At 47.8% G+C, this 23,298-nt stretch overlaps 1 protein-coding gene across 2 annotated transcripts in view; it reads left to right on the top strand.

The window, feature by feature from the left end:
• The window catches only part of Cv-c (RhoGTPase activating protein), a 246,395-nt gene that overhangs the window by 77,696 nt on the left and 145,401 nt on the right, over positions 1–23,298 (top strand). The window contains exons 3-8 of one of the 2 annotated variants that reach the window (XM_076894948.1): positions 11,855–13,432; positions 13,706–13,847; positions 14,157–14,396; positions 14,669–14,908; positions 15,547–15,740; positions 22,350–22,392. In XM_076894948.1, the coding sequence (XP_076751063.1) occupies positions 11,855–13,432; positions 13,706–13,847; positions 14,157–14,396; positions 14,669–14,908; positions 15,547–15,740; positions 22,350–22,392 (2,437 nt within the window). Of the gene's footprint in view, positions 1–11,854; positions 13,433–13,672; positions 13,848–14,156; positions 14,397–14,668; positions 14,909–15,546; positions 15,741–22,349; positions 22,393–23,298 lie in introns of both variants that reach the window. The other variant, XM_076894947.1, reaches the window with a different exon arrangement.

Raw genomic sequence — 23,298 nt, 5'->3', positions numbered from 1 at the left:
CACGTACTTGTATTCCACGAGAGATTTATTTCTGTCTTCTGTTCCTGCGAAGCAGAAGATTGAAATTTCCGCCCGTTCAGAATCGTTCCTGTTACCATTGTTTATCCTCGTTACTGTACAAATTCGCTGCGCATTGAATTTGGCCAGGAGCGCGTTCTCCAATTGTGTTTATGGCGCAATCACTGCCAGAAAGTCAATTCGACTCTCCTCGAGCAGCGAATTCATCGAGGTTTCAGCGAACAACAGTGCGCGTCACCAGCAGACGCCACGAAATATTCTACGTCTTAGAATAATTTAGAATTGTTTGGGGCCAGCGGCCGCGTTGGCGACTCATTAAGCCAATTAAAAGGGCCAAATTCCCGGCTGTTGACGTCACCGTTCTATTCGACGGTCGTTCCCGGTTTCCGACGGTTTTCGTTCCCGACCGCGCAACAATTTAAACGAACGGCGATAAATCAAAATTAAGCGATCCAAAAGGATCCCCCGACACGTACGCGCGAGCTTCGTTTGCTCGCGAGGAACTGCTTTATTCAATGATTCGTCCGTTTTTCAAATTGCTCTCATATTTCTTGATCGAGATCCATCGCCGTGGATGTCTATTAATCACTCGCGAACCGATTCATTTTTTCTATCTTTCTCGATAGACGATTGGTAGCAGCGCCAGTATTCGTTGAAGTCGAACTAGCTACTTTTCGCGATGGCTGCTGAATTCTTTCTAATAAGTCATTTAAAAAAACACAGTATAAAATTGTTTCCCCTGAAATTCCTGCGAATATATCATACAAGGTTGAAGATCGACTCGCCACTTGGTTGTCAATTACGTTTATCGCCTAAGACGTCGGCGCTGCTCCGATTCGATGGTGCATCTTCGAGATCGGAAGCAGCTCTCGAGGCGCCTTAAGAGGTTTTACAACCTGGCGATGAAACGGCCGGCGTTGATTCACCGATAGCCAAACCGTAAGAGACGAGGATGAGCCGGGGATCCTTGGTCTGCCCGTAAAAAGGCAGGAAAGTCGACGAGGAGGTTCCGATTCGCGACTCCCTCGGCCGCGAGTGTCTCTTTAAATTCAAGGAAAGATCGATCCGCTGGGACGGATTCGAAGATATATGGGACGAAGCCGCTCGCGGAGTCATCCAGGCGCCGTTAAATCTTTTATGTCGATTTACGCGCGCGACGATGAATTATTTGCCGCGCGCTGGTAATGCGCTCGATTCGAAAGGGGTGATGCACGGCTGCGCGATAGGTGGAAGTCTATTCCGGCAAATAGCTCGTCGCTGAACAGATTCGAGCCGCGTTTAATCGAAATCGGTGGACGGTCTCGAATCCGATCGCGTCGTGGAACGACAGCTATTGGAAATCTCTGTTCTCGTTAAAAGTGAAATCGGAAATTTTCACGAATTTCGAGACACCTTTATGACAACCCCCGATATTTATCCAGCGAAGCTGCTCGACGATCGTTTCAAAGGATCGAGAGAAACGAACAATCGCGCGGTTCGCATCGCGGCCGATATCCATTCTCTCATATAGAGTTCAGACACGAAAGGACATCCACCTACGCTCCGGATATTTCTCGTCGGAGAAAGAAAGAAAAAAAAGGCAGAGAGAGAAAGAAAAAAACGGAAGAAAAACTGGCGGCTCGAATCCCCTCGGTTTATTTATCGATCTGGTTTTATCGAAGTAGCCGCGCGCAGCGGCAGCGCGTTTGCGATGCGCTGGTGGATATCAGCGCAGGAGCGCAGCGCTGGATCGGTCCGCGGTGCGTATTAATGGGTCACAGCACGTGTTCCACCGTTGCGCGTACGGGGCGCGTCCGTGTACGCGTATGGTAAACGGTATCTTATCGTTTCGAAGCCACGGGCGTTGTTGGTGCATGCTCGGAGCATTTCAGCTGCCGACGCCTCCCGTAGAACAATGTCCCTCGTTAAAAGACTTTCACACGGAACCTTATGTCACGTATGGAACCCGGGGCCTGGACACGAATAAATCATTCCTTTCCGCGGTACGTTCGTGGAATATATCGCACCGCCACGGCATGCCTGGCCGGATTAACTGTGGACGCGATCGGTAACGATCGATGGCCTCGATGGCGTCGTACTAACACCTTGAGCATTTGCATGACGCAGAAGAAACGAGGGGTCGAGGATCGCCGCGTAAATCAAATCCCTGCGGACGATTAATAGATGAAAATTGCGACAGCAAGCTGCGTCGAGCCGTATGGAACGTCCACTCTTCGATTGTAACGCGCAGCGAAAGGGTGGACGCGCGTGCACAGGGCGCGCGCACCCGAAACGGTTTCTCGCGACGTGGAATCAGGGACGATGATCGACCCGCGTGTCGGGTTGGTCATTACGCAGGCAGCGAAGGGTCGACGGCGCTGTTCTTTCAACTTTCTATCGGCCATCGACGGAAATTACACGTTGCACTCCCTTGTGTTACGAGGCACGCCGGCTGTAATCGCATTACGCTTCTGCTCTGCCATCAGGAAGACCATTACGCCGCAACCGGGCGCGCGAACGAGATCGGAAAAGAAACTGGTATAATCAAACTAATGCGCCAGACTGCCGATTTTGTAACATATTCTGTCTCGCGTACGTTGAGGCGGATCAGTGAAAATGCATTTTTACGTAATGCACGGCGCAGTTGAAAGTGCACCGCAAAGTTTTACGGTGTTTACCGACGCATGCACGAAGGATCCATACTGATCGATCTGGAAACGAGCAACGAAGCGCTGTTGCTTTGCTTTCGCTATCGCAGCTTCGATTTAATAGGTTATTTGACTGTATCGTCGATTTCATGGACTTTCTCGCGAAAAATTTGCAATAAAAACGGGGTCGTAAAATTGACTTATCTAATTTCTCGTTATTCTCTAATCTGCTAAGCAATTTTCAACGCAGATATCGATATCAGCAACGACCAGCGAAGACCGTTTGAAGCGATTGGAAATAAAACTGGCGAAAGATAGTTCACGATGGTAAACGCAATTCAAGATGTGTCGGTGCACTTTCATCCTAGTTCCGGCTCGGTGCAGCCACAGATGCAAACCACCGTCATCGTCACGAGGCCGTTTTACGGCCGGAATAGCAATAAAATATCGCCATATGACAACTGGTGAAAATTTATCGACGAGATTTTTCCGTCTCACCGCTACGGTCACTGCGCGACTCGGGCTGAAAAATATCGATGGAAAGAAACAGGAGAAAGAATAACCAGCGGTTCCATGCATCATGTCGATAGGTCAGTTGGTTCGCGATCTCATTCGACCGGGTTGTTCGAGGAATTGCTTTCGAACTTTTATCTCGCGACCGCGGTAAAAGGTAAACTTGATTTTACCATCGCGTTCGCACCATAACTCTCGTAAAGATGTAAATTAACCGCGGACGGTTCAATCCGGTTGGATTATTTTTACCAGTGGCGCGCTAACTTTTCGAAGAAATTTAAATAGAAATGAGAAGTATAATTTCCTAGTTCTACAATTTACGACGAAATTTCTAGGACGTTGCTTTCCTTAAATGATACGGGGTGAAAATGGCAGAGTCGTTCGTCTTTGGAAAGTTAGATTATTTCAAGTTTTTAATCGAATTTTCTATATTTTGTATCCGTTTTCTCGGAGCGCGAGTAGGAGGCTCGCAGAAATTACGCTCATTTACTGCCGTTAAACTTTTCAGTTCAACGATGGATTTTTATCTGCGCATGATTCGCGTGATTCTACAGCTTTCCAACGAATCTGTTTCCGCATCCGTCTGTTATCGAGCAGTCTTTCGTTTTGCTACCCGTGTCCCATTGTTTCGATCCCGATAACAAGCACGATAGCGAACGTAACGCAGCGGCGTTTTCGTTCCTTTTTCTCCTTTAATTGGATTCACGTGAAACGGTGCTTCGATCATGCTACTTACCGCAGTAATCCAGCAATAGGCCCAATATGGAAATAGTCGACAAGAGCCGCAGCTTTCGAAAGCTGAAAGCTTCCGTGAAACTTAATCTTGCAAAGAAATCGTTCCAAATTTCGTGTCTCATCCAGTCTCGAAGCGTACACGCTTGCACAACGTCTAGACTAGCTTTCGTCGCGTTTGAGCGATGGTACGCGAACGGATCTTGGAGCGCGATGACGCGCCTCGTGTCCCCGGAGTAAATCGCGTTCCAGTTTCGTTTCGAGATTTAGAACAAGTGCAACGAACGTCTCCCGAACACGGTGGATGTTCTTGCGTGGCGCCCCGCATTTAATGATATAATCCACCGGCGGTGGTGCACGCGGGACGCCGAACAGCTCGCTCGCCGAACATGGAAGATTAATGTTTCCACGCGAACGAATAAGCGTTCTACTCCGCGGCGACGCGTGTTCCTCGGCTGGAATGCGTCTGACGTGTCGCAACTTAGACTCGCAGACGAGTTTGCTGCCTTGGTTACAAATTTTAGCCGCCCGTGCGAACAGTTGGGAAACGCTCCCAGTTCTCGATTCCGTCCACGGTGTTTAACGTCTTCTTTGGTGTTGATTAGCGTCACTCTTCTATACATATTGGAGTATAATCCCGTTCGTTGCGCAACTCTCCCGTGTTCTTCGTCGCGTACCAGGCTAATTCTGAGGAGGATCAGATTATGAGAGATATTCGATGCTCGACTCGATGATGATAGGCTTTCAGACTTTCGTTTAGACCCCTGTCAGTAACCGAGATTTCTCGCGGTGTTAAGTAGTATGTTTCAATTTGTTGTGCAACACTTCGATCTTTCCTAGCTATCAACTAGCTAGCTTTTAATGAATCAATCTGAAAATGGTTTAAAATCTCACCCTTTTCGTTACTAAACAGTCTGCGTAAAATGAAATATCTATGTTTGCGTGAGTTGAATCATTTTTAATTGTTCTTTGAATTTATTATGATCTATCCGAATGAAAGTCAGTTTTAACGTGGAAAAAACGTGAATCGATGGAACGTCGAGACGAGATCGATCATCGAATTTGAAAGGCTTGCGCAAACGTTGTAGCGTGTGTGTACGCTGGACAAGCGGCTTTCATCATGCGAAGCAGAAAAAAAATGTAAAACGTTGCAGGTCACAGGCTGGTAGGACGAGTCTCGACGATGATCGTCGCGTCCCTAGAGACCGAATGACGTCCCAGTTTCCAGAAACGACCGCGAAGCCGTGCACACCTCGTACGCGCGCGATGGAGAAACGGACTTCTTGATTGAAACGTATGGTTCGTTACCGATCAACGAGAATCAGTCGTCACCTGTTAGAGAAAGTGTAATGAAAATATCGTTTTCGTGCGCAAAAACCCGATCGAGAGACGGCCCCCCCCCTCTCATTGGAAATGCTCTGCTGAACGGCGTCGCGGTGAAATCATTTTTCAGAAGCTGATGGAAATTTAATGAACGTTTTCTTGCACGATCGAGATTGAGTTGTCGCGCAATGATTCTGTTACATAGCTGCAACGCGCCGCGTTTAGCCGATAATTTATGCCGCGCTATAAATCTTTTAATATCCATTTATCTGGAATTAATGTTCTGGTAAATTGCCGATTACGTTTCACGTTAATTCGATTCCCCTTTTTATCATCGGGTATGTTGAAACGACCCTAATAAAAACGCGCGGTTCTATTTGAAACTGACAGCGTAACCTATCCTGGTATTAAATCGAACCGGAAATTTCAATTATCCATCCGTAACATTGCGCAACGCAAAAGTTACATATCCATAGCTACGAGTTAACAAGCAACAGTTCATCAAGAACGCCGAAAAACATCCAGCGCGTTGATCGCGACAGATGTTCCACCGACAGGAAAAGGCGATCAGCAAGTGTTAACGACAATTATAAACGTGCTGGTTGCTTTGATAAATACGCTCGCGGTGGTGCTAAATTAAGCCGTGAAGGTAAATAAATTGCGCTAATTACCGATGTCCACAGGTGTCGCGGTTGAAAAATCGAATTTTCTCTCGTTCGAAACGGCGTTACTGTCCCGTTTTCCTCCGCCTCGTCGAGTCGTTCCACCTCGTGCAGGGCCCTTGGGAAAATTTCGCGGCAAAGGAAAACTGGTAGACTCGTGCGCGATCGGTGTCATTAGCGGGCACGCTGTCCCGGCGCTTCTCCGCGGGAACGTTAATAAAAACGGTAATGGACCGGTCGACGTTGTATATTGGCGACTTTGATGCGGTTCTCGCGCACGTACTGCTCCTCGCGACCGGATTCCTCTTCTTCTAACGAGCGTCGCCGGATATTTCTTTATTAATTTTTCTCCGAGCGCCGCGCCGTTGGCTGTCACGCCGGCAAAGGAGGCCGTTTCGGCGCTACATGGACGGTGAAATCCCGTGGACATCGAAAAGGTCACCGCTCGGTCTTGTCTTAACCGCCGTCGTACCTCTAATTAATTCGTTTCTGTGTTACTCGGATCGGTTGGTGACTGATGCGTTACATACAGCCGCGGACAGCCTCGCTGAATTCCGCGGCTGCTTCTTATTTTCTACGCTCGCGGGAATTCCCGCGACGTCTGCTTCTGTCTTCTGGAAACGACACGGGACGTTGTAGACTATTACGCGCTCGCTTGTCTCGTTGCTGATCTTTCTATATTTCTGAGTGTACACGATCGAGAAATAGATCACGGTGCTTGTGGCTTCCTCGTTTCTCACGAGAAGTGTCCAAAGCGTCGGTCGTTACGCTACCAGGTAATCAACGAGCGAGTAAACACGGGTATTTTTCATGGCGCAGGTACCACGGGTGTCGTTCGTTTACGACGTCGTATAAGTTGGATCACTGGGCCGGCACGCGGTCCCAGCTTGAGCGTGTTAAATAACGTTTATGTTAATGGGCATAGGTGAGCCGATATGCTTCGAGTGAGGTTAAGATATTGCCGTTTCGTAACAGACCGTCGACATTGTAGGCGTCTCCTGTAATGGCACCGTGCCTGGATATCTCTATTTGTGCCCGGGCAAAGGCGGAAATGCGCGCGTGCACACCGGCGAGCGTCGCCAGGAAAAATCGCGCTGCGCTCGTGAGTACGCCAATACGCGCGGTGATGTACGACCGCGGGGCCCCAGATCGCTAATAGCGATCGGGACAATGGTGTATTTAAAATTTTATCGTTCGCCCAACAAGCACCGTTATGAATCACGTGCAATGGTGATTTAATAACTGGCCGCGACACGCTCGCCAAACTATTTCCTCCCTTTCTAGCTGCACGCCCTCCGCCGCGAATTACGCGCCAGACTTTTTGGCGGATCTTCAGGTAGCGATGGGATCGAGCACCTTGCGAGTCCGTTGAAATCGGTATCCGAACGCCTTTAAAAAGAGACGCGGCTGTCTCAGACGATTTCTTTCGTCCTCGCGTTCGCAATCTACTCGCGAGTCGTTCTCGAGTCTCGCGAAGTGAAACTTTCGCATCGTAATTGATTGGGATCCGTGGATACGTACCTAATGCTGATCGCATCTCTCGATCTCCTATTATATACGATACGTTCATAAACGAGCCGAACCTGATAGTACTTCTGTAGTGTCGTACTGTGCGTAAATTTCACGGTAAGAGGCAATAATAGGAGTTAATGGGGGGTTTCGTGCGCGGTTGGGTTCTGTACGCCGGAATTGGAACGAGGAGAAGGATTCTGTTTACCCGCGAGGGAAACTTAATGGCTCGGAGGGATCGAACAGCTTTACGGTTGCTGTCTGTGCCTACGTATAATTGATTTTAATTTCGTTTGTATATTACCTCGCGTTAGCACTTTCCCCGTTCGATAGAAGAAACTTTCCTTTTGCGCTTCTCACATTTGTCGTTGCGGAGAACCGGCGGAATTTATTTTCCATTGTTCGAACAGCTGGAAACTGGCTTCGGAGTTGGAGCACCCCGTGGCATTTGAATGTCATATTTATGTGCTTTAATATCGCGCAAAGGGAAGCCTTTCTCGATCATTTCGCCAGGCTTTCGCAATAAATCGGAAAATTCGAAATTGCTGACGATTTTTCTGAATCTCGCGCGGCACACGTATCGTACGATAGATAGAAAGAGAGAGAGACAGAGCTGAGAATATTAAATGTCACTATCTTGAAAAATTTTAATCTATATTCAAATCGTATAAAAATGTAATAACGGAAGCCAATAAGTCGAGTTGTTCGAGTTTTAGCTTGTCAAAGACTCGGAACGTCCTCACTTGTTATGCATTGGTATTAATAATTTCAAGGCTAACGGAATATTGATTTCATCTATCCTCGACCTAACCCAAATTCGTACGCCCGACATGAATGTTGATTGCGAAAGACAATTAAAGGAAAGTCGGTCGTTAAAACCGGCCCAATGTTTCCATCGGGCCTGACACGGAAGTGCTTGTGAATCGTCTTGATTGGGATTGCATTTAATCTCAACCAGATGCACGCCTACAATCGCGATTCCATTCTAATATTCTCCATCCATAATGCGGTGCTTGGTACATTTATCAAGCTTGATATTTATGTGAAAGCTCGGCCAGCGCGCTTTTAGCGACCGTTTTCACCCCTCCTTTAGATCGAGCACGGATAACGAATTGATTAAGGGCGTCTGCGGAATTTTCTTCCATTTGGTCCCAATTTTCGTAATTCCCGTGATAATTAGTCGTTTCGAAGAAGAATATCATTTGTCGTATAATTAAACACAGCAGTTAATAAAGGCATTCGGTACGCTTTTGCTCAATTACGAGTCTCGCTATATTAAAGCTCCACAACTGGTCAAACAAATATCCCGAAATCGATTGAATAATTTACGAAACATTTCAAATATGAAATGGAAATACCTTCGTCTTATTAAATGTATTTTCACAATATTATCGTTAGACAGATATGACACAATAATCGAAACAGTTGCTCCAATGCATCGGAGAAACAAAAAAAATTGGAAATCAACCGATCGATCGATCAAAATGAAGTAGATTCCTTAATTATTTTCAATGGAACATTATCGTAAAAAGGGCGAAATGGCAAAAAAAAAAAAAGAAGACGATATAATGCCTCTAATTACGATCGTCTCTACGAACATCTCCCCTTTCATTGCGACGAAGTCTCGGCTTTCGATCCCATCGCAATAAAATCCTAGTTACGTGTCTTGCTGCGGGTTCGCGTTATTATAACCAGCCTGGCGATTAATCATCGAGCACGAGCTTCCCATTGTCCTGACACGGGTGTTGCATTGTGCGCCCGGAGCCAGCAGCTGACTTACGTGGGACAACGGAATATAACTATCACGGCGTTGTCCATCGGATTCTTATCGGTGACTAATCTGCGCTCCAATGTATCTATCTTTCTACCGTTTAAACGATCAGGCCAGACCGCTAATTCCCCTCTCGATGCGGCGCTGACGCAACTGCAACCGTTTAATTCGCGTCTTTGACCGCTCTTTTCCGCCGAGAATTTATTGCGAAGACGTAGTCGTTGAAATTAATACGATTCTCGAGAAGTCTCGAGAAAAGAAAGGAGGAAAGAACGGAGGGAAAACGAGAAATAGAAAAGCATGGAAAATTATGAAATTTCCAGCTTTTGTACCTTGAGACGATATTAATTTAATCGGATCGAATATTAATTCGATTCCATCGAACGGAAGGTAGGATTACGATTTTCCAATGAACGTCAGAAATGAAATTCACCGGGTGGCTGGCACAATTGGTACCAACCGATGAACTAGATACAGCGTGGCTGCGTTACCCGGTGATGTTTCGAGATTGAATGCATCGCGTCCCGTCAATCGTCGCAGCGGGAATTGCAATCGATACAGTCGTTGAACAGGCCCCGCATCGATGGCGAACTTCCTGCGAATTGAATTCGCGGTCACTCGAAAGATAATTCCGGATTCAATTCCGTCGCGCGGGAGAAGCTGCGCGCGGACGCGTCCAGACGATCTAATAAACGCGAAGAAAATGGCGGTTCGAGCGAGCTGCCGGCGAAACGAACGTGGCAATTTTTCAGTTTCGTCCGTCGAGCCTGAAAGGAACGCGTGCACGAATAACGTTCGCCCGTCTGATTGATGATGGACGAGCGGTATCAACGTCCCGGGATCTCAGCCACGGGATCACAATTCGACCTAGCCGCGAGTAGGTTTAATCAAGCTTTTCATTACGCGGTCCATAGCGAGCCGCGAGCGGTTGATAGATCGCCAGGACGTCGAAGGTGATGCGATCTTTCGACCGCCGCTATCAAACCGCGAAACGTGAGTCTGCCGGATGGATCGGCCTCGGTTCATGTAAATTCAAATCGTCCGAGCGCGGGAAGGATGCGCCGCGATGCAAATGAAAACGTTACCGTGGAAAAGGGAGAAACTCGTCGACGATCGAGGGCTCCGCGGGAAGAATAACGAGCGAGGCTGGGGTACCTCCTCGTTTGGTAGTAAGAATAATTGCGAAACCGCGCTTGGTTCGTGGCAGCGGAACGGATAGAGACGTTTCATGAATACGAAACCGGGAGACGGACTTTTTTTTTATTCGCGATCCGCCTCGCGATTACAGATCGAAGCCAGCGATAATATATAGGCGTCTCATATCGAACGGGGATTAAGTTTTGTTCGAAAGAGTCGCGTCGCACGGTTATACGCGGTTTGATGAACGAGGAATCGCGGTGGTACTCGCGCGATCCAATAAGTATCCTCTCCAGGATGTTCGACCGTGTCGTATTAAAATCAGCAACACCAGTTACACGTGGAATTCATGTTTCCACGTTAGCGTGGCGATACCCGGAGTCCTCGTTACAACGGCAGCCGCGAGCCGGACACTATATCATCATTAACCGGGCAGGTTCCCCCCTGGTTCGCGTTATTATCGCTTACATAACCTTTTTAACTATTCGAAATCGTTTCCATTACGCCGGCACGGTGTCGTGGAAACCGAGGCAATCGCCGATCGGTAAACGCGTCCATAAGATTAGCCGTGGCGAGCGAGCAGAAAAGTCGAACAAGTGTCGTACAAACCGAACAGGTTTCTAAACCGCTGATCGAGGTTAATTGACCCTTGTCTACGGCGAGGATCGGCCCATAAATTAGATGCATCACTTTCTATGGGCAGTCGCGAGGAACGCCGCGAGGCGTAATTGGAGAAAAAGTAACGTCACCCTCGGTTTTTCGTTTTTACGACGAATATCGGAAGCGGCGGGCTCGTGTCTCGTCGCTATCAGCATCGCAACTGCTTCATTACGGGCCGTTCTATAACACACTTTGCATCGATTTAAACGCGCCGCGCCACCTGGTTCGAACGAATTAGTCGCATTTCCCGCGTTTATATTCATCAGCAGCTGCCGCTCGAAGCTGTTTCCTTCCAGGGAATAAGAGGTTCGAGCGCGCCATGCGAAACTATTTACACGCATCCAGGCTGTTGTCAGTCTCTCGCCGTATACGGCGCAAACCGTGATCGATTCTGATTTCGTTAGCCGACATTTCAGCGCGACGCGCTGTCGGACGACGTTATTAAGTCGCGGGAGCGCACCCTTTCTCCGGACTCGGTATTAATATTGCACTCTGACGAAGGCTGCCGTAACATAATCGAGCGAAATGAGGTTGGGAGGAATCGTAATGCCAATGTCGATCCCATCGGCCCCTTGCACAGGGTATTACGCAGCCGTGCACGATTTCCTTTCGTTTAAATGCCGTTGTTTCGCCGTTGATTTCGTGCTCGACCGGTGAAAGGTTCATTATGCGCACTGCTTTCCACGATTTCATTCACTCCTGGCGTTGAGAAATTGTTATTAAAATTCGATCGAATGTAGGCCATCGAGAATTCTTGCGCGATCCTTAAAGAGTGTAAAAAAGAATAATTCTTTCGATGAGAATATCCGCGTCCATCGAAAATTCTAAAACCTAAACGACTGACCCCTTCAAATGCGAATCGCTGTTCAATAGAAATGATCGTCCTTCCATTCTGCCAACAGGAAGAGATCGGCGAGATCATCGAGTCAGCACCGTCGACTCCTCTGATAGTCAAGGACCAGCCGAAGTATCCCGCGCAACGTGCCACGCTGCATCCCGCCGGCTACAGGGCCGATCCGTACAACGCGACGTCCTCGCCCGGCAGGAGCCACGGGTTCAAACGTCAGAACTCCATCAACAGGGGTCGCAACGGCGGCGAGGACATCGGCGATTGGTCACAGAACATCCTGGCGGAGTTCCAGACGATCATCGTGAACGAGCTGAACGGGGTGACGAAGCCGCTCGAGCGGAAGAGGAACGTGGAAGAGCCGAGGGACGTGCAGTACAAGGAGCTGTTGAACGAGTTCGGCATATCGGACAGCGAGAGTTCCGCTGGTAGCTCGTGCGAGGCGGTCGCCAATCGATCATCGTCACGGCGGAACAAGCCGAGCCGCGATCGACGAAATGGAAAGTTGTTCAGCGACGAGGCTGGCTATCGCTTCCTGTTGAGCTCCGACTACGACGAGCCCCGCGATCGGCTCGATCCCGCGGGAAACGAGCGCAGAAAGAGCGGCAGCCTGCCTGAGAACCTGCAGGACGTGATCGCCGGACGTGGGAGGTACGGCGATGCCGTGAACTCTGACTACGACGAGCCGAACAATTCCTCGTCGACGAGCACCATGGAGGAACATGGGCCGACCGATCGGAACGCTTCTAGTCTACCGTCGAAACTGGATCGCGGCCACGTGGACGGGCAAAGGGAGGAGGACGGTCCGCGCGCCAAGTACCTCGAACGCAGTTACGAGCAACCAAAGAATCACCTAGGGATAAGTACGAGGGCGAACGAGAACGTTGGCGGCGGCAGCTACGCTGCCAGGCCGTCGAGGATCGCCGGTGTGGATCTGGAGAAATCGAACGACGCGTCGAACGCGAAATTACCACCGAGACAACGCTCGGATGGTCACAGGAAGACGAGTCTTCCTGTGAATCTGTTGAGTCAGAAACGGAGAAGGGCGCCCAGGCTGCCTAGGCTCCGACGCCACGACGATCGTAACGGAGTGGATCACGATTACGAGCTGGACGAGTCTGGACACAGGTCGTTGGATGGGAATCCAAAATCAGCGCCAGTCACGCCTACGGAGGAGAAGAGGTCTCCGTTCTCGAAGTTTCCATGGAAGAAACACGCGCCTGTGTTCTTCGAGAACACGGAGGACGTCGTGCTCGTCAGGGTGTCCTCGTTGCCTGACCAGGACTTCCTTCATCTGGAGAACGAAACGCGAGAGTCGCGGGCGAAGAACGGTCGAGTCAGCTCGAAAGAGGGTCTCTCGAAGAACCGAGCTGTTTCACCCCTGACTGTGCGCTCGGATATATCAGCGAAGAGGCTGTCCGAGTCTGATAAAGATATCAGGCAGGTCAGTCCGGTGGATCTGAAGAAATTCTCGCTTTCGAGGTCGAAGGGAAACGACGTGGGCGTTAGCTGCGATCTACCGGAAGACGACAACGCTGGGTCTATGGGCAGCGTCGACAGCGGGAAGTTCGATCGGACGGAGAACGTGGACGTGAAGAAAATAATGGACGAGCAGAACTCCAGATCCGGTTCTGTGAGTATTTATCCGCTTTCTTTCTTGTTCTCCGTGGGAATCGAATTCAATATCGTGGGCTTCTATATACGTGGTATTTATTTATTTTCTCGTTACGACTTGTACGATGTATTACGCGAGTGCAACTCCACCGTTTGTTGTAGTTTTTTTTTTTAATGGACTGCTGTTACTTATATTTATTGTTTCGTAGAATGCTAGTTACAGAGACTGAACGGTTCCACTTTACCAAAATATTTCCAGCTACCGATTTCTCTTCAGTCCCTGTTATCGAAGATCCGGAACGGCTCTAGCTCGTGCTGCCCGAACAGCCCGCCGATGGATTCGCTCACTTGTTCCGACATGGCGACGCAAACTTCGCCGGCTATTTCGAGAAGTTCCAGCTTCACGTGGGTCAGTGATTGCGAATCGCCACGAGGTAACTCTCCTAACTTTACGAGCGTTCTTATAACTTCTGACGACTCGAGCCGTTATATCACGTTCTATTCCTATCTGTGCTTCTCGGCTAATAATCACTTCAATAAAACGGCAGTAACTGTTAAAGAACCGTGTCGACGGTATATTCTCCAGTATATTCGCGTAGTTTATTTGTTTACGGTTAATCCGTGTAATCGCGAAGCAGTTCACTTGTTCTCGCCGAGAACCGAGAGGAATTTCCAGGAAATTCCGAGGAGATGAATGATCGAACGGGAACGTATTATTCTCGTCTGAAAATGAATGTTCGCAGCTGAATCGCAGATGGACTCTCAGTCGTTGCAAGACGAGAGCACGTTGGACCCTGGCTCCCCGCAAGACACCGTGGACGACGACAATAGATCCTCCTCGTCGTCCCAGGATCTCCTCCAGAGCATGGACGAGATTTCCTCCGGAAGCTTGTCGCCGGATACCACCGACAGAGCGTCCCCGCTCGAGAGCGGCATCGGCACCGCCAGCCCTCCCAGAAGCACCGACCGGCGGATAGTTAAGCGTAAGTCGATTATCTGCTTCTGGAAGTGTGCTTACGTGTTCCACACTTGTTCCGCGAACTTTGTACCGTAATCGTTTGTCCGAGAAATTTCGAATGTTTTACTCTCAGCGTAAATGTTGTGCGCGTAACGTTAAGCGTCTCCTCGATGCTTATAGTAGATAAGAAGAGGAAGTCGGATGACATAGTAGAAAATGAAATGCGAAAGAGATAAATCAAATTTTTAAACCCGCTCATTATCGCGCCACCAAAAACGTGACATCTTTCCGTCGCAGCCCCGTCGTCCAACAAATGTCACCGCAAAGAGACCTGGGAGAGGATCCGGCGGCGGCCCTCGAAGTTGGGTTCGCGGAACGACAAGCACTCGCAGGACGTGTGGATAAAACGCGAGAGTGTTCACACGCAGACCAAGGAGAACGACGACCAATACCTGCAGGACGCGGTGGACAGCAGCAGCGGGCTCGACGACACCCTGCCGAGGATCAAGCCGCTTCGACCGACCAATCTGCCTCTCTGTGAGTTTTCATTAACGCTGAACGACGCATGGACATGCTAATCGGGCCTCTAAACACGTCTCGTGCCCGAGGAGCGTGCATGCAAATTGCACAGCTCGAATGCCGGTCGTTTTCGTAAGGGGGGGAGGGACATTATTCCGCGAGGTCGAACAACCGCCTTTGTCTCGTTCGTTTGCGAAGCAATTAACTTTCTGGCCCTCGCGGTTTGATCGCGACGGCGAACCCTTTGCCGAGCCGGGGAAAAATCTCGATGGCACTCGAGGCTGTCCTCGAACGAATGGAAATCGGACGATCGCGCGAACGTGCATCGCTGCGCGAGATGTAACGAACGGAAGATGGAACGATCGTCGCGTTTATGAAGGACGTACAGAGAGGTTTAATAATTTTCTGGCTACATCGAATGAATATTTTTACGTCCCGTCGGAGGCGCAACGAAGTTTCCAAGTCTGATCGTTAACCGTTGACGTGAACTATAAATTTGTATAAAATACAACACGATTACGTCGCGTGCACGTAAAAGACACAGTAGAATCGGTTACTTTATCAACAATCGTATCCAAGAAACCGATCCTTTTTTATTGAATAGTTTCCAGAGAATTAATGATCTGTAGAAAAATGTGTGATCCTCTAATCAATAGGTCTGTCCACCACTGGAAGTAGTTCGTTAAGCTCTGGAGAACTGTTGGAAACGCCACCGCGCGCACCGTCATCCCCTTCCGCGGCGAGCCTTCAACTGAAACCGGAACCCCTCAGCGTGGAGATGGGCGGAAAGAGCAGCAGCGCGCCCCTCTTGGAGAACAACGACGCGGAGAAGACCAACGGGAAGGTGCCGGTAAGTCTTGTCCTGGAAATTTTCACATTTTTCCATCCGTTACAAAATCAACCATCTCCCCCAACCATCCAACAGTCGAACAGGATCGCGTTGAAAGGGCAACGCACGTTCATGCCGGGTCGATCAACGCGGAACGTATCAGTGATAAATAGCCGCGCTCGATCGGACAGATTGACAACTGTCCGGGTTCGTGCGTGGCGGCGGCGCGTCTCCCGCTCAAGATATTTCTTCAAACATCGATAACAAGCCCGCGCGCGCACCGGTCCGTGAGTAGAAGTTCGGGGTTTAAGCCAGCGAGTATCGTTCTAGCTTCAATAGGGTGCATTAATCACGTAGCAGTAAAGCGTGTACGGCATTTGGCATCGAGATTACCAAGCGCAGATACGTTGCTCGGACTGTTACCCCGTTCGGTGATCCCCGGTTATGGGCCACCATTAGTCTCTGCCCACGTGAACCGCGTGTACACGTTGCGTGGCATTGACCATCGCGAACACGGTATTTGTATTTTACTCTTGGTTGTAGGAACGCGTGTGCAGCCCGTGTGGGCCGGCGTAGGCCATCGTAAGATTGACACTTTGTTGGCACGATGAACCTTAATTTCCCTTTCGTGACAGGTATCTCCACCTGCTAGGAGGCAATGCGCGTCGAATATCATTGCGAGCCGATCGATCCGCGATCACCTCCAACGGTAAAACGAACCGTAACTTTTGCGCCGATTTTCTACGTTCCGCCATTTCTATTTTTGCTTGTCCCTCGTTCACCTCATCGCTTGGTAGTCGGTTCCGATGCGTCGAGAATGAAATTGCGGATTTCGAAGGATTTCTGTAACCACGTCACGACAGTTGGATGGACACGTTCCTCTTCGATGTAAATTTTTTACTGGATTCAGTCGCGCGCATTTAATCGGATTATAATAAATTGCTTGGCTGAGAATTTCATCTTTGCGAGGAAGTTTGCTTTAACAAGATTGAAACTATTGAAAGCAAAAACGAAGCTTGACGAGGGTTGGTTTTAACTTTTTTTTACGCAGCGTTTCCACTGTTCTAACATTTTTCGTTAAACCTGTCGTGGTGTATAAATTAATTTTAAATTAAGGGAGAAGAATTTTTCAATTTATTTTTTCGTCGTTTTTCACGTCTATGATGCGACGTCTATCGAGCAGATGATTTTCATTCGCAGCAGGACCTCTCATCTCCTAGTATTCTATATCTCGACGGTGAATCGGATTTCCTTTAATATCTACCCGCTCGATGATTGTACAATTGATATTTTGCGAGCACGATGAGCTTAATTCCCTTCACGACGGGTATCTCCACCTACTTTGCGAATCATCGATGTATCTTCCGAACCAATCGCGCGATTAGAGATAAATCGATGGTAGTTCTGTACTTTCATGCCTGATCCTTTGGAAATTTTTATCAATATTACCTTCCCATTAGACCTTAACCTTCCGGTATTGTAATCGCGCCAATAGAGTCCTCCTTTTATGCGTCGCGTTACTTTCATATTGCATTCGTTGATGATTAATGATGTCTAGGCTTTGGTAGTTCAACAGTTTTTTCACTCAAAATGCATTGTCTCGAATCAACTATAATTGTTATCTGAGTCGTTCTAGGGTATATAAAATTTAAGCAAAGTACATTATTATGTTTCTCAATGGAGTTCTATTTAAACACGAAGAGAATGCGCAGTGAATAGAGGGATCAATAATATCTGATAGAACTACTAGCTAATTTTAGACCCTTCGTCGACAATTTTCACAGTTAATTAATCAGTTACAGTTTCTATAGGCTGTTCTTGCACTCAAGTTTAATCGTACTTCGTTGATCGTGTACTATTTTTATTTTAAAAAACCTACCCTCACCTCACATATATTTCGTTTCAATTTATTTCGGAAAGTAGTTCGTGGCCACCATATCTGGTTCTATCTAGCCGTACCAAAATCGTCAGTTTAATCAATTACCTGCTCAGAAACTCGTCACATCGAGCAGCAGTTATTTATCGCGGACTATTCTTCGTCAGGCGAAAAAAGGCGGAGGCAATCGCCGTTCTCCGGGTCCCAGGGGATGCAATAAATTTTCGTTCGTCGACGTTCTATGGGCAAATGGCGTGATGCGGCTCTATATTTACCCGCCGGGCCTCTCTTTGATATCGTTCTCACACTGTGATCGGCCAATCGCCCGTCGTGAAATTGTTTCGCGTTGAAATTACGAAACGAGCCCGGTCCAAATCCAGCCACCGCTTAGGACGCGCTCGCGTGAAACAGCGCGCCGCGCGCGTAACAGACGGGGCTGATTTATACGGATCTCTTAACTCGATCTGATTGGTAGCACTTTTAACCTCGTAACGTCGACGGTGGATGTCCGGTATACGTAAATTGTTCAGGGTCAGCATCGGTGCTTTGATGCTAAAAATCCTTCGGGCGGATGCACAGCCGGCCACCACCCGATATACCGTGTTTATCACGGCCATTTTTCCACCGTCCCAACCGCACGCGAGAAAATAGCAGTCGAATTTTTAGCACAGACCGTGGAACGTCAATTTTTCGCTGGTCATTCTGCTGGAATCTTCGATCAGATTCTCAGGCGTCGTTCGAGTATCGCCTTGATTACTGCCCAGATCGTTAAAATAAGGGAAAATTTATATTTTACAGAAATCTTTCGGTTCGATAGAAAACGATTCTCCTTATCTGTGTAATATATGAGATTAGAAAAATCCAAAGGCTTATCGTTTCGTGGTAAAACGAAGGATTGAAGCGGAGAAACGAGAGACGATGATACTTGAAATGTAACCGGGATCGACCGTTTGTCGAATAATTATTTCGAGTCGGGGCTAAAATTAATTTCGGCCGGCACACTTGAAGAAACACGAGGTAAAGCCTCGGACCGCAATTAATTTTCTATGGGTTTTTCCATTGCGTCACGCGTATCGCGGAAACGTTTAAACCACCCAGACTGCTCCTCGCGCTTCGTTAATTGTAGGTGGGGGATTGGAAAAAAGACTGTTCGCTTTGCGTGCTCCCTTGACTCGAGCAGATTTCGCTACCTCGCAGCGCAAACACGATTGCATTTAAAATTTCCGACTCGTTGAGTGTTACTTCACTGGAATTTATTGATCAGCTCGCGGCATTCGCACTCAATATCTATAAATCAGAAGATTATCCTATTGTTGCGCCACAGAGCAGTGTAACTGTTAATCGGTATGGATCGGTGTAAAAATGCTGCTCTTTTGTAAAAGGGCGTTATTTATAGTCCACGTTCCTGCTGCGGCTTTTAATAAATTTCACATTGCTAGTGCGCGATGGCGAAGCATAAATTAGTATTTTCTTACGGTTGTTCTCAAATACCCGCATAAGATATGGTGTTGAAGCGAGAAACGTGTACTTTGTATCAGAAAGGAGCTCGAGAGGGTTGTTTTTGCTGCAATTCACAACCTCGTAATGCATAAATGAGTTCCCGGAATCTTGCGCCTGCACAAAGATTTCGCATAACGCAAGAAATATGCGCGATGTATATCATTACATACAATGATTTATTATACTTCAAACATTGAATTACAAACTCACTGCTCATCTCAAATGAAAAGAGAGAAAGCATAGGAAAATATCAGTTTCTTCAAACTTTTCATTCCATCGCTCGCTTCTGTCTTCGTTGTTTGAAAAAAAAAATAAAAAAAATAAAAATCTAGAACGAAGTTGATACGTAAGAAGCACTAACAGTGGAGGGAGAGAAAAAGAGAGTGAGAGAGATTTCAGGAAAACCGCTTATCAAGCAGTTTTCGGTAGAGTTCCATCGGTGAATGCGTATTATCAATGAAGTGTCGATACACGAAGTGGCAGTTTGCGCACGAGTGAACATCGTTCCCTTGGTAAACATACATTTTCGCGATGCACGTATACGAACCACCGTTGTCTCGGTAGTGGCGAGTGATCAAAGCTAATAGGGCAGCGAGCCATGTCGGCGTATTAATCGGTTGGCATCTCTCATACCTCTAATAGACATCGTGTGTGGGTTGTGTGCGCAAGAGACCCTTGGCTGGAAGGGAACTTCCGGCGGAGATGAAAAAAATCATTGCACCTTGTGCTGTGCCGTTCGAGCTTACGCCAAACGAAATTTTCGTTGCTGATGCTGATACTTTGAATGGAAATTTTGCATTTCTCCTTGATGCAGCAGAATATAGGAGATACAAACGTGTAATAAATTACGTAGAACCTTCAGCAGTAACACAGAAACATTTTGCTATTTACTGCGATCCGACCGTGTCAAATACGAACGCGTAAATATTTGCATGTTCCAATTGCACGTAATTAGACCAAGGATGAGTATTCCGCGCGCAGTTCAATCCGTTCTCGCTGAGTTGCATAGTCGGTCGAGCGGCGAAGAAAAGAAATATTTATCGCGGAAAGCCAATGAAGAATTTACGACCCTGTTCGAGGTTGGATTGGGAAAATAAAGAGAAATTTTAACGCCTTGAAAATGATTTTTTTCGACTGCACACTTTGATGCTTGCTGTGCGCCGTGAAAAACAGGAGCGCAACGAAAAAGGCCGGGGGAAGATACAAATTCTGTGGTCGGAGAGTTTTATCGGGATTCTTCTTCTTTGAAGTTATGCAGCTCGTAAAAAAGAGACGCGATCCGCCTGCTGGCTATTGTTCGATAAATATTTCCAACGTCGCTCGCATTTTCCTCTTTTCCTCCGGGTCTTTCTCGTTGTAAACGCGGCACCAATTCAAGACGCAACGTTCTGACGTTTACTGCTGAAATCGCGATTAACGGTCCACTTTATCGGTTCGCGTTGCACATCGAACGACAATTAATTTCACCACTTTCGAGCAATGTATCTTGATCGTTATTGTTTCTCCAACATTCGAATGCAAATTCAGGTGCAACACACGTCGCGGCGTTTACATTCAGTAAACGTTCGGCTGTTTTCGATGGCGAACTAATTCCATTACGGACATGTTGATGGTTTCGGGATAGTGTGTTGGAAGCATCCGTTGACTCTAACGCGATATATTAAACGCTGTATGACGATGATTAAGTAAATAGGAATAGAATGTGCACTCTCCATCGATATTAAATTCCGGTCTGAAATTTTGTTCGATCGTTCTGCTGTGGTATTAATTGAATGAAGTTAAACAGACTCGACAGACTCAACGGTATCTAAATGCACACTGTTTGCGAAAAAACATGTTTCACGTACAACACGGTCTACTTTGTTCGCACAAGCTGTTGTAACGCGAAGTACGTTTTAAATGGCGTAGGCTGCACGATATACAACGCTACTTTGCTATTTTCCTGAAAACCTTCTTCAACACCCACTCTACACGCTGTTATCAAAACTAATTGCCGCTAATAGGGTTCACCCACACGCACAACAATTACGTACACGCCGCAACCCTCCGCTTACCCTTTACCAAGGCTAGCGCACGCATTTCTCTGGCGATACCTTTGCCCTCTAACATTCGAATAATCCAAGGAATCTATTAGTATCTCGTAAAGAAGAAATTTCTGCAAATTTTCTGAGATTTTTCTTCTCTCATTCGTCGCTGTTCTACGTCGCGAGCTCAATGATAAGACACGATCGTCCATTTCCACAGTTATTTTCCACGGCAGAGTATCACCATCCCACGCGTTGCCCTTTTTATGAAATTATTTGTACACCACGTTAATCGATGAACGCTTTTGCAGCAGCGAGCCGCGGATAAGGTCACGGTCGTACGTTTGTTTCGACGGTGCGCGTCGCGGGACCGGCTCGATATCCTGGATGTAGGTCATGGTTCGACCTGCTCGCTCGCTCGTTTCCCCATTACTGACGGGGGGATAACCCCGCGCGACTTTTCTCCCCCTATTTTCTAAAACGCTCCTCCGCGTGCGTGCACGCTGCGTTTAATCCGATGCGTTGGCCCGCGGAATATGATAATCGTCTGCTCGCCCACGATCCTTCCCGGCGACGGCGCCAATTATAACAGGCCGCGGTACGTGGAACGATTTTACTGTAATTCCAGACGCGAAATCATTGCCCATCAACAGATGCTAATTTTATGTGGAAAATTTGCACGCGATCAACGGGACCGGCGATTTAGCTAATAACTCGATCGGAAGCGGTCGCGAACGTTTTGTTGCCATTCTCTGGACATTCCTGGTTAAATGGTGTCCTCGATTGCGTATATCTGGCTACTGCTTCCAAGCATTAATTGAATTTCAATTTCATTCGACTGCTGGGAAGTTTTCTACCGTTGTCCGTAGCTACCCTCGTTTATTTTTGCTGCAACCCCTTTTGGAGAGTGTTCGCCAGGCTACGTTGATTCGCGAAGGTCGTTGCTAGATGCCAACAGAACGACGAATCCATAAATCTCCCGGCGCGTCGATGACGACGAGGTCAGCGTTGGGATGATTGATCTTGGAGCGAATGGAATCTCAGTTTGTCTGGTTACAGTAATACTTTGCTTTGGACAGAAGATAATCATTTTTCAAGGCACGTCGCATTTTTAAATGAATGTAAAAACGTTAGGAAATGTATGAACAAAATTTGGGATGTTTCGTATCGCTTGTTTCCGTAGCGTTGCTGTTCCTCGTCGAGATTAATCGAATTTTTTTATTGTTACAGAGCTTGCAGCAGCCACGCTCGCAGTCGGAACGCCAGCTATCAGGTAAGCTCCGAGCGAATAGAGCTCTCGATTCTTCGTAGCGAAGTTCGAGCCTCTTGTAGGTCGATAGATTCGCTTAACTATTTCCGAGTCGAGCTTTTATTGGCCATCCCGCGTCCCCTCTCGCTGGCTCGATCTTTATTACAAGGATGACCGATTTCAGAGGCTAAGTTGCTACGATATTAGTCGTTCCCTTCTGTTCGTTGCCATCGAAGTTATAATCGAACGCTAATTGGCGAGTATGCCTAATACGCAGCCCATTGTATCGTCCAGGCTGGCAAGAATTTAAATGGAAACGGAGATTGAATCAGGACGAACTGAATCGCAAACTCAATAAGCGAAACGAAATACCGAAACAAATAATTCGCGCAACGTTGAATTGAATTTTCTCGTTTATCTTCCGCGAGAGGTAGACTCGCCCCCGAGGAAGTCCTCTCGGAAGCACGGTCGCTGAAATATCACCAATATGTCCTGCTCCCGGAGACTTGACGCTCTTTTTACCCCGGATCCTATTTCCATCAAGCTCCGCCTCGGCCAGCTCGAGTGATTTATTCGATCGAAGCAATTTGTCGTCCCCGAAGCACGGGACCAAAAATGAAAGTATCGCCTGTAAGGATCCGCGTGCGCAAACAACCGGCGCTGGTTAATTCTTAATATCAGGCTCGGGTCAGCGCGCCCCTCGCCGGAAGCCTTAATCACGACGGGGCCCCGGAGTCGCGCCTCGAGAAAGCAATTAGCGCTGCCTCGCGAACGCGTCGATAATTAATTAAACTTTCGCGATCGATCCCATCGCTGGTTCCCTCGACGCTCGAAACGCGACGCGCACGCGAGTCGAAGCGTTTAGGGGCCACGGTGGACCCTTTCCGGATGCTATTGGAATTCGATATTGTTAAAAAAAAAAAATGAAAT

The sequence above is a fragment of the Xylocopa sonorina genome, chromosome 5, assembly GCF_050948175.1.
Source record: "Xylocopa sonorina isolate GNS202 chromosome 5, iyXylSono1_principal, whole genome shotgun sequence".
Classification (NCBI taxonomy): Eukaryota; Metazoa; Arthropoda; class Insecta; order Hymenoptera; family Apidae; genus Xylocopa; species Xylocopa sonorina.
Note: the sequence above shows the minus strand (reverse complement) of the source record. Positions and strands in the feature narration are given on the sequence as shown.